The sequence below is a fragment of the Fringilla coelebs genome, assembly GCF_963513975.1.
Source record: "Fringilla coelebs genome assembly, chromosome: 2".
NCBI classification, from domain to species: Eukaryota; Metazoa; Chordata; class Aves; order Passeriformes; family Fringillidae; genus Fringilla; species Fringilla coelebs.
The window spans coordinates 25227458-25243857 of NC_140029.1; the positions used below are offsets into that span (position 1 = coordinate 25227458).

At 44.0% G+C, this 16400-nt stretch overlaps 2 protein-coding genes across 9 annotated transcripts in view; one reads left to right on the forward strand and one right to left on the reverse strand.

The window, feature by feature from the left end:
* Window positions 1–5559, forward strand: part of NAXD (NAD(P)HX dehydratase) — a 50926-nt gene extending 45367 nt beyond the window's left edge. For 3 of the 5 annotated variants that reach the window (XM_084226074.1, XM_084226073.1, XM_084226075.1), the window contains exons 11-12: window positions 834–954; window positions 3394–5559. In XM_084226074.1, the coding sequence (XP_084082200.1) occupies window positions 834–954; window positions 3394–3544 (272 nt within the window). In that variant the 3' untranslated portion in view covers window positions 3545–5559. The remainder of the gene's footprint in view (window positions 1–833; window positions 955–3393) is intronic. The other 2 variants (XM_084226077.1, XM_084226076.1) reach the window with 1 other exon arrangement.
* A 601-nt stretch (window positions 5560–6160) lies between these two features.
* Window positions 6161–16400, reverse strand: part of CARS2 (cysteinyl-tRNA synthetase 2, mitochondrial) — a 35656-nt gene continuing 25416 nt past the window's right edge. The window contains exons 12-16 of one of the 4 annotated variants that reach the window (XM_084226153.1): window positions 15194–15317; window positions 13178–13276; window positions 9597–9857; window positions 6727–6848; window positions 6161–6217 (exon numbers count right to left, since the gene is read on the reverse strand). In XM_084226153.1, the coding sequence (XP_084082279.1) occupies window positions 6774–6848; window positions 9597–9857; window positions 13178–13276; window positions 15194–15317 (559 nt within the window). In that variant the 3' untranslated portion in view covers window positions 6161–6217; window positions 6727–6773. Of the gene's footprint in view, window positions 6218–6555; window positions 6849–9596; window positions 9858–13177; window positions 13291–15193; window positions 15318–16400 lie in introns of those variants that run through there. The other 3 variants (XM_084226154.1, XM_084226152.1, XM_084226155.1) reach the window with 3 other exon arrangements.

Here is a 16400-nt window from a genome sequence, read left to right on the forward strand (position 1 = left end):
TATACCCACAAGAGAGTTTGGAGAAGGGTAGCAGAATTGATGCTGTTTTCTTTTTATGTGCCTTATATGTCCTCCAGGCTTCCTGCTTGGGCTTGTTGAGAGTGGAGAACAAAGGAGTTAAATGTAGTGAAACCATTTGTGTGTTCCTCATAGTCAAAGCTGCACAAAGAGATCAGTTTGATCAAGGTCCTTTGTATATTTAAAATAGAAATGTAACATCTGATATCCTGACACAGCCTATCCACCGTGACACTGCTGACAGAAACATACACGGATGGTGAGGGCACTGTCGATTGGCAGAACAAAAATAAATCTGTCTTGCATGTTCTTTTTACAAAGCCTAAGGAAAGGGCTGTTTCAGTAAAATATTTTTGTGATGGATATGGTAGAACATTTGAAATTTTAGTTCTGTTTTGCATTCGCTTTTTGTAAACACGTTGGTTTACATTGGCAAACTCTGAAGGTCAGAGACCCCGAAAAGTTATGTTTGTGCAATGGCTTTGTGGAAGGACCTGCTCCAGTTTGGGGTGATGGCTCATGATGCCACATGAATAACTAAACTCACCTGTGCAGGCTGAATGAAGTGGATAAAGTGTGCATTGTGCAATATTATGTGCAAAGGATTAAAATGTAATGAGAAAAGTATTTTTAAAAATGTTAATGCTTTTTTTTATTTTTAAGAACAGTGTATTTCAGCGTATTCTGCTGCCTGTGTTAAGTCTCCCACCTGTTAGTTGCTGTGTGCCTCAGAGGGTAACCCTTGCAGCTGCAGTGCTGTCATTGCAAACAGAGGGATAAAAGCACATGACTGGTTTTGGTTTGTGTGTTCACAGTACTTGTGTGCAGTCACGAAGGAAGCAGCCGGAGATGTGGTGGACAGGGGGACCTCCTTTCTGGTTCTCTTGGAGTCTTGGCACACTGGGCATTTGTTGCTGGAGCTGAAAAAACAAATGGGTATGAATATTAATTAATAACTTAATTGCTGTGAGTCTGTGTTCACCTATGGCAACTGTTGTAGACCTGCTATTATATAAATTTCCAAATGAAATTGGAGATTTTGGTAAGAAAGTATCCATGTACTTTTAAAAAGTATAAGGGTGTTCTAGAGCAGTCTACATAATAGTAATAATTATAGTAAGACAAAACCCTTCAGTAATCTAACATCTCCCAAGTCTGGGGCAGAAGAAGAGCCTCTGGATCTCTTCATAAGGACACTTATGTATGAGGTTTGTGTTTTCAAAACAGTTGAGTGTAGGCAGAAAGTAGAAAGGATAAATAAGTGGTAGTCATTGGCAATAACATCTCTGTAATTCAAAAGCCATGTTGTTTGGCTTTGTTTTTTCGATTTTGGTGAATTCTCCTGCATTGTGGCTATGTAATTCAGTGGGGCAGGTATGTTGAAACTTGCAAATAAAATACAATTTCAAAGACAGTAAATTTTTTAAGGCCAGATAGCAGTCCACTTTGGTTGTACATAAAGCAGCCGTGCAGATGGCTTTTGGTTTTTTAGTTAAATGATGTCAGTTCCTGCTGAACTAGCTGGTTCAGATAGTCATTGAGTCTTTCTGTGAAAGCATCAGCTTCAAATAAGGTTAAAAGGAATGTAAGCAGCCAGGGAACAATCCCTCTTCTCATCAAGTCAGGAGCTGTGGAAGCTTGAGGAGTGGAGACCTGTAGTCTTTGGGATGCTGCATGTGCACAGTGTCAGATGTCCCTGGGAGTTATCCAGGCTGTGTCTGTGTTACCACAAGGTGCCTCAGGCTTCAAAATCTTCTGAAACCTAACACACACAATCTTGGTTTCCTTTGTCATTCTGGGTATCTGAATTTGCAGCTGCCACTAAAGGAGGAATTCTGTTTTAAGTCATTAAAAGAGTGACTTCATTTTTGCATGGGGTACAGCACAGCAGTATTAAATTGTTGGAGAGATTAGCAAACACAGCATGTGTTTTCCAGGCTCTCCTGACTTGAGCTCCTGTGGCTTTTCTAAACAGCTCGCTCAGAAACTCCTTTATTTTATAGATGAAGGAAAAGTATAATTGGCATCAGCAATGCATTGTGTCTCCTGCAGTGGTGTTAAGGTGACCCTTCACAGACACCTGCTGTACCAATCCTGCCTACCTCATGTGTTGCAGGAAAGGAGGAGCTTTTTTGGGTTCAGTGAGTCAGGGCATCCGCTTGGAGACTGCACTGCAGGCAGCCCAGCCAGTCCTTCCAGCTTGTGCCTGGCTCTGGCATTTCAAAATGGCTCTGTACAGAGAGGTTTCCAAGCACTGAGATGGTGCTGCCTTTCAGGGGTGCTAGTGGTACAGTAGGTAGGATTCCTCACTTGAGCAGAGAGGATGCTGGTTTGTTTGGTGCTTTAGCTGCCTTGAGCCCAGGAGCCTCTACACAGCTCTTGTTTCAGAGCAGTCTTTGGGCACCCAGGATTAACTCTCAAGGTGCCTTAAATACTCCTGCACCTTGATGAGTACATGGAAATTTTGCTTAGGTAGCGCCTAATTGTAAAGTCATGTCCTGCTTTGTCTGTGTTTTACATTGGGATCCTTCACAAAACTCTCACTTGCCAGAGGAGTCAGGAGGTCTTCAGTGTGTTCCAGGTAGCAGTGCTCAGCTGAGGCTGAGCTTTGTGAGGTTCCTGATCTGCCAGACCTGAAGCACAGGACTGGCTGCTGAACTATTCTGCAGCTGTTTTCTGTTTTAAGGCAGCAGAAGTGACTCCCATGGCCAGCCTAAGAAAAGATGCTCTGGAGGTGAAAGGTGGAGGTGGCTCTGGACTGTGCTGGCTTCTCTGGGGGAGGTTCAGCATTACAGACCTGGGTCTGGGTACACACTCTTGGGCAGTTCATAAGTGTGTAGGAGGCATTACAGCAATGCTTTAGCTTGTGTTGTGGTCTTCACTTGCCACTGCACCCCTTTCAAGCTGATCTAATGAAGGCCCTGGAGCAGTCTCTATGGCCCTGCTGAAAATCATCTCTTGTGTGCATCCCCGAGACCTTCCCCTACCTCTGCAAGACAGAAACTAAATGGAGTTACCCAGAGAATGGAGAGGAAGGGGGGTTAAAAGGCTGTCAGGTGAGCCTTTGATCTTCACATCAGTAAAACAAGACATGGAACACCTTCCTCACTTTTTAAGCCTGTTGGCCTTTTGGGTGCTTTGGGCCTGGTGGTGTTTCTCACTCAGTCACATGCTGTGCCATGGATAGGGAAGTATTTGATTAAAAGAATTCAGACAAAGATGCTCTGCAGTGCAAGAGTGAGAACATGTTTGCTTAAGAGTCCTTACTGGTAATGCTGATGTTTACGGGTATAAAGATGAAGTCAACCACCACAGATTGCACAGAAGTGTTGAGATTCTCTTTATAATGTTGGTTTTTGTTTTCTTTCCTTTCAGTCAAAATCCCTTTCTAGTGGCTGCATTTGGAGCTTGCTCTCTCACAAGGCAGTCTAACCACCAAGCCTTTCAGAAATTCGGACGTTCAATGACAGCCTCTGACATGGTTTCAGAAGTTGGAACAGCTTTTAACAAACTTTTTGAAACCTGAAGCCAAAGCAGCAGAGAAGAAAAGAACAATGACTGCAAGAGTAATTACATGTACCGTAGAATTTACATAATGCACCCTTTCAAGTGCTGTAGCAGCATTGGTATGTTAGGTAGATTTTTTTATTTTTAAGAATAGAAAAATATGATTAATGTAGATATTTTTTAAGAGTTTGGAATACAAAAATGTTTTGGCTGAATCAAGCTGTAGTTGCAGATCTGTTATAATAAAACTAAACTGAAAGTATTCCTCTGTTCTTTTTGATAGTTATTGAGCAATAACTAAAGTGTGAACAGCAAAAAAATAATGCACTTGATACTTGGATAAAATTCTTCCACCAGCTCAACTGAATTTCTTGGATTTCACCAAGGTTGTCACTTGTCATTCTTAGACCATCTATCTAGAATTAGCTATTGCACTTCATTTTTTGCCATGCTAGTAGAGTAAGAAGCAAAAAGTAAGCCTCTTTGGAAAGGGAATGCATGAGAGTTGCTGTAGATTTTGAATGTAATTAGTTGCCTTTTCCCATTCCCGGTCCTAGAGGCAGCATTCATGTAGACAAGGCATCCCTTCCTGCAATGTCTTGTTTGTTTTTTTTTTAATGTTCCCCCTTGGCAGAATAAAGATATGCTATAGGTATCTTGGCAGTAAAATTCATTAAACAATAATTAGGCTTACATGGAAAAGAAATAAATTTGTTTCTTTATCTGGTCTTGATTCAATATAATGAACTTGTGAAATTGTCATTTGGAGAGGTACTAGGTGGGGCACGAAACTCAAGTGATACCCAGCAGAACTGGTTCAACTCTCAGTGCTCACGGAACAGTGAAGTGCTTCTAGAACTCCAGCTGCCTGCTGGGTTAGAGCTCAGAGAGCCTAGCACACAGATCTGTAGTGGACAGCGATGAGCCAGCAGGAATACAAGTTGAAGGAACAAAAGGCAGCCCATGGCTCGTACCTGTACCTCCACAGCGCAGTGCAGGCAGCGTGTGCTGCAAGTCAAAGGCAGGAACAGAAATAGGGTGGTCAGTGTTGGAGCTTCAGGTGCAGTCCTTAGTACTGCAAAAAGCAGAGGTTTTTAGAGCAAAAAGCGTAGAGGCTTTTACTTATCTTTGCAGGACAGACAGACGCTGTCAGGGCCACACTGATCTGGCACACTGGCAAGAGCAGGCAAGCATTAGGTGGAAAGCAGGACTTCTGTGGGATTTTGCACAGGACAGTTCCTTAAATTTCTGGAGATTAAGTCAAAGCTTGTAGAGATTGAACCTGATTGGAGAGGGAGGCAAGTTCATGCAAAGTAAATTTAAATGGGCGCTGTCCTTGACCCTCCACTCCAGCTCCAAGTGTTGCTGCTCATTATAGCTCTGGAACAAGCACGTACTGCATCCGGTTCCTGCAGGGAATGTTGCCTGTTCAGCACAGCCACCCCTGCAGTGCTCTCAGCTGGAATGTGGTGTCTCAGACCAGTCAGACTGTTTTCATTCCTTGCAATAGCTGCCTGCAGAAAGCACCCAGAATCAGAAAGGCTACTCCAGGTATTTCCCTTCAGCCCTTAGAGTTGGTATTTATGGATGCACTGTGACTACTACCTCACCCTAATGCATTTTTCTTTTTAAATCAGTTACCTATTTTTAAAATAGGTTTTTAAGTGTTTGCTTGTGTTGCTCTATGAGGGTTCACAGACTACTCTTAAGAAATGGGGTTTTAGTATTTAATTTAAGCAGTTTCATAAACTGTCTGCATCTTTGGGGAAACTTAAGCTATTAATTCCCCCCTTAAATGTATTTGAGAAACCTGACTACTTTTACATGAAATCAGAAAGTTAAAACTGATTTTTAAAACAGCTACTGCCTTTAAAATAAGCGATTTTTTCTTGTAATTAGAACATCAGTGGTATTATAATCTAAATGACGTGTAGGCAAAGTCAATCAATTAACAGAGCTCAATACAGATTTCAACTTGCCCTGTCGGTTTAAAGCTACACAGAAGTTGTAACTCCGTTATTCACTAATGTATACGAATTGTTACAATTTTTAAACATTCTGGAAATGTAGCAGTTTCTTTTGGTAGGAAATAAAAATAATAGCGAATTGACTGGACTTTGTTTGGTGTGTGCTGATCCCATTTCCCACAGCAGCTGAGCTGCTGCTCACCATTCACTCTGTTTTGCTAGAACAACACTGCCACTAACAAATGTACAATACCAGCTGTGTCAAATAAGCACCTGTGCCTCAGTGCTGAATGAAGAGACACCCCACTCTTCTCTGAAGTACAGATAATGGAAAAAGGGAGCAGAAAAAGAGCTACACATTTTATCATCAACAGTATAAAAGAAAGCCTTTATCTTTTTGAACAGACACTTTGAAAACATACAAGTGCCTTGTAGAACATGATCCCATGTTCTTGGTTCTTATGTTTTTGTAAATTGATTTAAAGAAAGTGCAGGTACCAAGTAAGTACCAGCCTGTCTCAACACAGGCCCTAGAACACAGGTCACCTCAAGTGTAAGAGGCTCTGCCCACAGCCACAGCAGCCATGGCCAGCAAAAAGTTAATTGAACAGGTAAAAACTAAACATACTTTATACTAATATATATACGACCTAATTTTACCTTCCCAATTCTGGAGAGATCCTGAGCATGCTACACTCCCAGTGCTAGAGAAGTCTCCTTGTATTCTGTGCAAAAGAAAACAAAAGTACCAAGCCTTACAGGTAACTGGATACTATGATATAACAGGTAAAGGTTTCACAGGATCAATGCAGCACCACTACAGTAAGGAAATACTTTGAGGTTAAAAGTATCCCCCATTCCTATGTCTGAGAGGAACAGAACTGTCAGACCAACAGGCACAGAACTTTAGTGTTTTCATCTTTAAGACAGGCCTAAGTTCTTGCCTCTGCCTGCACTATGTTCAAACTCTGTCAGGTCAGCAACATGGGGTGAGGGCAGACGGTAGAGCCTTTGGGCTGGGGCAGTTCCTGCAGCAGAACAGACCCATCCTCATGGTGTTAAATCAGTGCAGCTGCTCCCGTGCTGCCTTGCATTGTGGATGCTTCCACCACCTGTGCTGCAAGGCCTGTATTTATTTACCAAATACTAGTGCCAACAGTTTTGCTCAAATTACATGCTATCGTTTTTAGCCATTCTGTTCAACAGATTTTATTTTGAAAGAATTAGTATTTACAACAGTTGCTGAAGTAGCTGAAAAAAAACAAGTCCAAGGATGAAGGATCAGCTTTTTTTCTCAGTCTGCTTCTCTGTCTGCCCTCCTTCCACAATTTCCCAGGTTGAAACAGCAGCTCTGTCCTGTAAGAGAAAGTAAGCAGGTCAGTCCTGCCCAACTGGATCACAGGTTTTTTAACCAAGATTCATTCAGCAAAGCTATTCATTCAGTTGAGCAAAAAAGGTGGCAATAGAGTCTCACAGGAATGCCACTGCTACTAATAATGCTCAGAGTTGTAAAACAAAACTAGACAATTTTTCCTAGCTCAGAGTGAAGAACTACAGAGTAGAAATGTCACCTCTCCAGCATGGAATGCTGCAGCGGGGTGCAGCCTCTCACATGAGTAGCTACACTCAACTCATGCAATCGTATTTTCAAGTCTCAATGGCTCATGTTCCTGAAAAAATGCTCAGTACATACAGATATATTGCTGAACATGTCTGATCTGAACTCAGGACAGAAGCCTGGTGATTTTAGTCTCTGTTATGTGATACTGTCATCTTTTTGAAAGGCACTATTACAGCTAAATTGAACATTCTATTTAGCTATTTGCAATGGTTGAAAATAAAAGTTAATCTGAGCATTGACACACAACAACGTTCCACGAGCGCTGTCTCATGAGAGCAACTGGAATTGTTGAAGCTTTTTTTACATGAAAATGAAAACTTTTTGATGCCTAAATGAAAATTTTTTGACGCCTAAATACATTTTACTTGATACCATAGCTTCCAAGCATGCCACAATGACAAGAAAAGAAACATGGATTTTTTAAAATCAGTCTGTTGCAAGATATGTAACTTTTAGCCAACATCCTTTGCAATGAGCAACGTGACAGAAGAAAGCAGACTAGGGAAATCACAAGCTAGAACCTGAAGGAGAAACTACCCTTTCTACAAAGTTGATTTTTAAGAAAATTAAGTTTCTATTCAAGCCACATCCTCCCTGCCCTGCCTCCAACCAGGGATGTTCCCAGTCTGCACTGGACGGAGCTGAGGCTTGTCTTCTTCATCTGTTCTGCTGCTTTTCCACCTGCACATGGACTTCAGATGTTGCTGGCTTGCTTGAGCCTCCCATGACAGAGGGCAGCACGTTGGCATTAATGCATGCACAGTGTGAGGCTCAAACATTTTGTGGAAATGAGGGGCTGGGCAGAAATGACAAATTCACATAACTTCCTCAAGCAATTATTAGGCAAGCAGGACCCCTGTTAGGTGCTGTTTTACTGGGGCATTTTTGGCATCAGCTGACCGGCCAGGTAAACTCATGATGAGCAAGAGGGTGGGGAGAGCCCCGCTTTGTGTAGGCTGTGGCTCGTTGCACACGTGCTTTGGTGAGCCTGTGTGAGGAATGCAGAGCTGCATCACTCAGTTTGCAGGACTCTTTGGGATCTGGAAAAGCAAGGTGTAAGCTAACTTCACAACACCTTCAGACACTTCCACAATATCAGCAAAAAAAGGCAGCAGTTCAGCTTCAGATGCTTGCTCTGTGTGTGCTCGTAAGTGCATTTGTGCTTTGTCTTCTGGAGCAACCTAGTCTGCGTCAGATTATGCTGAGCTTCAGGTTATTAAATTTTTTTTTAAATAAATGGAATGGTTTGAATCCTGGCTCAGACTAATTTGTGGGGTTTTCAAATGTAAATCCCCTTAAAAACAAACCAAAACAGATCTGCAAAAGGATGGAGGTGGAGCTACAGCATTTTCCCAATGGATGAAAAGGCAGGCTGCTTCTCCAAGACTTTGTCTCAGCGCAGTTGTTTGGATTTGCAAACTTGCTTGACAGGTGAGTGTAGTGGGGATTTACAAACAAGTTAAAGGAAGCAGATGTTGCGGCTTCCCTTCCTTCCCCAGCTGCAGCTCACCACTACCACGCCCTGGCCCTCACCCCGGTTTTTGCCAGCACGCTCGTTGTCATCCAGGAGAGGAGAGCGCCGAGCAGGCTGCGCTCCAACAGCAGCGGTGACAATGACAGCCCTCACACTCAGCAGCTGGAGCCATGTGTGCTGTCACTCCCTGATGTCATTGTGCTTTCCATCCTCCCACTGGTAAAACTACGGAACCAAACTTGCCAGGATCAGTTCCCAAGGAAAGGAAAAATGGACAGTATAAACTGGACGGAGGGAGAGAATGCAGAGGATTATTCTGCACTCAAGGAGCAACACTGACCCTCACCTCACAGAGGCAAGAAGGGCAATGACCAAGAGAACTGGAAGAAGTAGCACTTTAAGGAAGTAATGCAGGTCCTTGGAACCAAGAGAAGGCAGTAATGCCATAGAGGGTCTTCCCTCGAGCCAGAGATACCACTGACATAATGGAAAAGAACAATGGCATTAGGTGTGGGCTAAAAGTAGAAAACAGGATAGAGGAGTGATACAGGAATTGGGCAGAGTCCCCATTGCTCGGGAACAATTGAAAATGAAGCTGCTGAAGATGGAAGAGGCTTTCTCATGAAGACTTATTTTTGGTGGGGAGTGTGGGGTAGGTAGAAGGAAGGCATTATTTTCACAAGTCATCTCGGTTTACTTTCCAGTTCCTTTGCAATCTTTTTTACTGCACACATTACTCACACCCTTCCTTCTGGACTGAACTTGGGCAACTTAGGGGTTCCTGAATATTCTGAGATTTTCAGTGGCTTGAATGGAAACACAAGGCTGAGGGGGAGCAGAAGAGAAGGCAGCAGTATAGCCAAACAAGGGCTTGACTTCCACCTCCTGCTACTGCAGTCACACAGGGAGCAGGGCACCACACCCAAAGCTGCTGAAGGGGAATGAAGGACAAAAATATGTGCTGTCTTAAAAGTGACTGAGTCTCACAAAGGGGGTTACTGTCTTCTACCTTTATGTGAATTCCAAAGGCAGCAAGGTCTCCACGCAGACTGTCACAAGCCTCCAAGAGGGGCTTTCTCTCCTGCATTAACTGCTTCCTCTTTTCCTTCTGCTCCTGTTTGGACCCCTGGGCTCCCGCCGCACCCTCCACTGGCGCAGTGTCTGCTGTTTCCGGCAGAGCCAGCGCGTAATGCCGGACCTTCGAGCGGAACCTCACCAGCTCTTCAACGACATTGGAGAGCACTGCAGACTTGTCTCCTCCCACAGCCACCTAGAAATCAAACAGGGGGCTTTACAAACATCTGAGTTATGATACTAAAAGAATCAACCCCATCTCCATAGCAATGTGAGGCTTTATCACCTCTCTTGACTGTGCATCTTCCATATATTGGTAGGATTAAAATGTCACCATCTCACTAATGCTGGGCAAAAAGTTACAGTGGAGTCACACTTGGAAGTAATTCAGCATATTCCTGCACAAGAAAGCATCTACCTTGAAGCAGAGTGCTCTCACATGAACACAACACAGTGCCTAACCCAAGTGGGGAACTCATCTCCACAGGAAACCTCGGAGATGCCAGAAATGCGCGTAACTCAAAAAGGGATCTGACAAGTTAATGTAAGAAAGGCCTGGCAACAGGAATCCAACACAGCAAGGGAAGCCTAGCCACCAGCTCAGACAGTTCCTTGGCTGTAAAAGTGCAAAGACAGAGAATACCTCAGCCCAAAAACTCTGTCTTTGAGCTCCAGACCTCCATCAGGAAACACAAACCAGGAAAAGCATGTATTTTGGCTTTAAGTCTCCAGTCCATCCTATCCCTTCTCCTTACATCTACAGAAACCCTTCCCAAATCCACAGAACTTTCATCTGATCCACATTACCCAAAGTTTCAACCGCTCGAAAAAACCTGACAGAAGCAGCAGCTACTGCACGCAGGGCGTGGATATTTCCTGGCTGCAGCCAAGCCCCTTCCTCCCCTCAGCCACTTCCAAGTGTCCCTGGCCTCCTCTGGCTTGGCAGGAGTCTCGCTGGTCAATGCCTCAGGAAAGGAACAGACTCAATCCTCCTACAGAGCCCTGCTCCAGCAGCTGCCAGGACGGGAGCTTGGGAGTCAGCTGAAGAGGAAGGCCACTCCTCAGCACTGGCACAGCGAGGCTCCTGGTCTGCTCTTGGCAGAGACACCGTTTCTCATTAGAGGCAAACTCCCAAGGGGGAGGCAAAGGACAAACCTCCAACAAACAAGAGAACCTCACCGCGGTGTTTTATCACTAGGACACAAGAGTGGGAGCACAAAACACACCAAGGCCATGGGCAAAGCTCCTGGCAGCAACATCATCTGGGAGCAGAAGGACAGCTGAGTAATTAAAGTCAGAAGGGTCTGGGTTTAGTCACCAAACACCAGGATGGAAACAAAGGGGAGCAGAGCTTCAGAGGTCACAGACAAAAAAGAGAGCAGGAGGAGGAAGTGAGGGGGAAGCTATTGAAGAGTGTGAAATGCAGTGAATTCCCCAAGCTTTCAAAACATGCAACCATACTAAAGAAGAAGTTCATGAGATTGAAAAAGGTAATAAATCTAAGTGTCAGAAATGCTCCACAGTAACCTGTGGCAGGATAAATACTTAAACACAGAAGGGAAAGCCACAATGACGGGAGCAAGAAACATGCCTCTAGAAACACCACTGAAAGAGTTCAAACCAGGCACCTACTGGAGTGAGATCCTTCAAAAGAAGCAGCTTTAGGAGATGAACCAGTCTGACACATAAAACAGCCTCTCGGGGCTGATCTCAAATTTCTGGCCCTTGCTTACTCCACAGACTGGCCCCAGCTGTACCTGTAATACACTCAACACTCTGCATACATTAGGAGAGCAAAAGCTTCCCAGCTCTAAAACAGGCATGATGGTTTTCCCTCATCACCTTTCCAGGTGGATCCCTCTTACCTCCCTGTGGATAAGACCTTTTCTTGCCAATGCAGAGAAAGAGACAGGCTCTCTTACTGTAATACAGGCACTAGACTGAGATGAGCCATTCCTTAGCATCTCCACTGATGACTTCAGAAGCACAGGCAGCTACATTAGGCTGACTAGCTGAGGTGAATCCCAGCCCAGGATCAAGACAGACCCATAGGCTACATGCAAACATCCAAATGAGGGGTCCAAACAGTGCTGCCTGTATCCTCTGCACTGTCAGCACAGCAGTGTCCAGGCCAGGCAGCCCTCTCCCACACATGCCAGGACCCACTGTGGTCAGGGACTGCTCCTGGCAAGCTGCATGCCTGGGGGTACCTGCCTAACAGGCAAGGCTGGATGCTGAGCTGTTCTGGCTGGTCTCAGAGTCAAGGAACAATCCCTAGACCATTTTATTTACTAAATTGTGGTAGCCCATGGACCTTTCTGATGAAGACTGGAAGCTGAAAGAGCAGAGGAACAGAGAGGAGTCTGATGAGCTGCTCCTTTCTTCCTGCTTATCTCAGACCAGCATCTTCTGCTGATCCTCCTGCCACACAGAGAAAGGGACTAGCACAGACTAAAACAAAGAAAAGTATTCAGATACTTGTTTCAGCAAAAATATAGGTGCAGCAGACGCCTGCATACAGACAGCCCGGAATCTGGAGGAATGACTTTGCCATCCAGCTAACAAAAAAATGTGTTTAGTATGCCACTAAAAATTAACATGCAAACTACAGGCTGTGAGGAGTAACACACAGCAAAATCACATCCAGACATTGTTTTGAAAGAAATTTTGTGGGAAAACATATGGAGGCAAACTAAATAAAAGCATTTACCACTATACTGCCTGGTTTTTCAAAGGATGAATAATGTTACATTTTCTTACTCTCTTGTCCCCCTCCCCAAAATAACTGTTCTGTTTTGCAGAACAGTTTCTCTACAGGAAGTTTTCCACTACTTTGCATTCAGCTGCATATTTGAGCAGGAGAGGAGCAAAGAATACCCTGCTATTCTCCAACACCTAGTGTCATTTTAAATGCTTCCATACACTGGGATATCACCTCCATACTGCTGACTCTCTTTCCCATTCAGTACTTCGCTTTGAGCTGTTCTCTCCTTTTTTTTCTCTCCCCATTCCTATCTTTCCAAGAACTAGTTATGTAAGCTCATTGTCCTCCCCTCCCCATATCCCCCCCAAGGCTCAAGACAGAGCAGCCCCTTCCCCTGGCTTTCTGCAGAGGAGTGGGACCCCTCACAACTACAAATACTCACACAGCTATCAAAGCCAGCCTGCATGCAACCATCAGGAAGAAGAGCAAAAGCTGAGTAAAGCCAGACATAACAGGATGATTTAAATGCCTCCAATGCTAACTTTTTCTTGTTTCATTCCTCAGATTTTCATTTCCACAGCAAAATTGATGCAGAAGTCACATGGAAGCACCTCTAAGAACTAGAAAGCCCACATTTTGTTCCACCTGCTCATACACTCTCCTAAAACATCACAGGAGAAACTGCAAGCAGTGCAGAAAGGTTTACTAAAACCATAAATAACTTTGTTACATCTGATGCTTTCAGAAAGCACTCTATGAAACACAGGGGCTGCTACCATATCCTCAAACACACAGAAGAGATATTTCATTACCTGTCTTTCTTCAAAGGACATCCCAAGGGCACTGAAAAAGCCTTCAATATAGGAAATAATGCTTCCATACACAACAGAGCTTCTAGGAGATCCAGCATCCTGTTAAGAAAACACTCAAAAGAGATTGTCCAGTTAATACATATTGCAGAACCCAGCATCTCTCTGCAGCCTAGTCCACAAGGGAAAACTACTGCTAATTATAAAGATCTACCTCCATCAGGAACACCTGCCCAGACAAGCAATCTTACAGAGATACAAAAGCACCTCACAGCACAAAGGGAAGTGATTTAAGTAAACAAGGGAAGGGAAGAGCTTATCACCAGCCTGTGCAGCAAGAAGAGATGCGAGAAGCTGCCACACACATTACACGTGTGCAGTAAATTATAACTAAAAATAACACTTCTGGGCTTGAAAGGGCTGTGTGTACGGAAACAAAATAAAAAGAACAAAATCCCACATTCATAGGCACCTATAATATAAAAGATTAAAACCAAATTCTTTGAGTATCTTATTGATTTGATCCATGTGGAGACCACTTGGAGACAGTGTATAGCATTTTGTCATGCCCTGGCAGCACTAGCAATCAGCAGCAGCAGCAGCAATAAAATAAGGATTAAATGAGAGACTGAGGAGCAATTTAAGGGACTAACCCTTGCCTAAAAAAATAAGAGAGATGACATGCACAAGCAAATCAGCAGCAGGTACTGGATTTTATCTGACATCTTCACTAGAGCCTGAGATAAGCTATAGTCTAAAATGTATAGGAAGGTCTGAAGTGGAAGGAGCTGGAGGAACAGGAATGTGCCATCTAAGGTGAGAAATGCTTAGCAGGAAGGCTAAAGAGAGGAATAAGTAGTTATGTGGATTTACTCACAGTTCTTAAGTAATTTTACTTTACTAGACTTGTAATAAAGAAAGAACACTCCAGGCAGCTGGGATGTACCCAGAAAAACTCCACCACCTCAACCAGAAATCTGAGTCAGCTGTCCCACAAATATCCCATCCCATTCTCAACAAAATGACTGACAGGAGGAATTCAGGGGGAGCAAGCAGTGACTGACAAAATGGGGGTAGTTGTATCTAGAAGTGGCAATGCCATTACAGATCCCTGCTGCAAAGTGTCTCAGGTCAGGGATTCACTCAGATTGTAAAGATCATTTGTAAAGATAAGGCTAAGGCTAATCTGTAAAGATTCACTCATTTGTAAAGATAAGGCTAAGGACAAAACTGAAAGCCAATGCCAAAATAGGACAAGACAAGCTAATTCTCTCTTAAAACCAGTTAGTACCACATACACATTTCTTTTACTGCACAAACATGGTGAACATGATGACACCAGTACTCAAGGAGCACAGCAACAAGGCTGAGGTGCTCCCCTTGAATGACAAAGGGAGCTGTTGGTAAATGGAGAACCCAGAAGTGCTTCAGATAGTGCTTATTGCTCAAGTCTTATCCATACCAGATTCTTTACTTGTGTCAGCATGAGAGATCTTAACAGGGTATTAATTTGCCAAAAGCCATCTGAAGACAGACTCATGCTGACGCCAGTTACAGAAGACAGCAGAAGCCACTCAGTCCCCAATGCTGAACTTGCCACCACGACTGTCCAGAGCACCTGGGGCTGCCGGCCAAAACCCCTGCAGCATCCACCCCACACCCTTCCCAGTTTAGCTCAATTTCTGTGCATGGATATCAAGCAAAGAAGCAGGGTAAGAACACAGAACCAGCACTAAAATTAGCAGCACGTCACAATAGCTTCAGGACTTCTAAAAGCCTTAGGTATAAATAATATAGGGTAGCAGGAAAGAAACATCCTCTGGACAAAACAGAGCACAAAACAATAGCCATGCACAATTCCTGTGATAGGGTCAGGACAAATGGGCTCCATTAAGGTCAAAAATTTATGGAGCTTTGTTTCTGCGGTTTCTTATGTGAACAATAAACTAATCTGTCTGCATTAAGCAGTAGGACAGTGGACAGCTGTCATTTTCTGATCTCTGTATCCTAATGGGTTACCTTAGTAACAGCCTTAAGCTGTCTGTTGCCATGGTGAATGAGGTCCATAATTGCTGCAACAGCCCTGGAGGTGTCAAAGTCATCTGCAAACGCAGCCTTCACGGTTACTTTTGTGTTGGCTAGCCTTCAAGAAGAAAAGGTAACATTTAAGATAAGACAAACAAGATGCCAGCAGTATGCTGAATTCATCAGCCATTCAGCCAGAGGGTGTCATCTAAAGGACACTGCCATCTCCTTCCCAGCTGTCCTGTGATGGGCAGTGCTGCACTCATGAGGGAGAATACATCTTTCTGCTGTGAAGGGAAAAATCTGATGCACGTCAAAATCCTATGTGTTACATCCATTCAACAAATATACATGGCTAATCAGAGGGGCCAACAACAACAGAGCAAAGTTTGCCTTAAATCATTTAAAAACAGATGGAAAATGAGACTGATATCAAGCATATCAAAGATCTTACTGAGTTCTGTGGTTTTTTCCTGCAGCCCATTAATCATGCTAACAGCATGCTTCTCTTCCGAAGGCACATCACAGGCAGGTCTCCAGTGCCTGGCAAGAAAGCTGTCCTGGGGTTGGCCAAGAATCCTGTTGTCAGGATCCAACTCAGAACCAAGCACTGCCTCCTCATTTCCCAGGACAGCCCAGTCCCAAGGGATTCCACTCACCATGGCCCAGATGGAAAGGTGCAGTGGGACCATTTGTGTAAGAGTGCCAAAAGCCAGCGGGCAACCAGCACTGATCACCACAGAACCAGCACCACCAGCTGCAGCCACTTGGAGAGGGAGATGAGGAGAGCAGCAGGGATAAATGCAGAGCTACAAATAGCTGCTGGCAGCATGCTCCCACACACAGCCAGGCAAACCAGAGCTTGACAGCGCTGGCCCAAGGATGCCATTTCCCAAAAAAGTGCAAGGAGCAGGGGAACCTCAAGCTGTCCTAGCATCCCTGGGGCTCTCCTGAGCCTTATTTTACCTGTTTCTGTATTTTTTTGCCTGGAATGCCTACCTCCCTTCAGATATTGGATGGCTGCTGTTCTAATTCATTCTTCCCAACACTATTTTTCCCTTCAAGCTTACCTCTCTCCATTGAGTATCTGACACTTCACTAATTAAGAGCTTTGTTTCATTTTGGTTGTTTTTACACCTAGGAATACACAAGTTGTGCCCTTCCACACATCCCCTACTGATTATCCATTTCAACTTCCTCA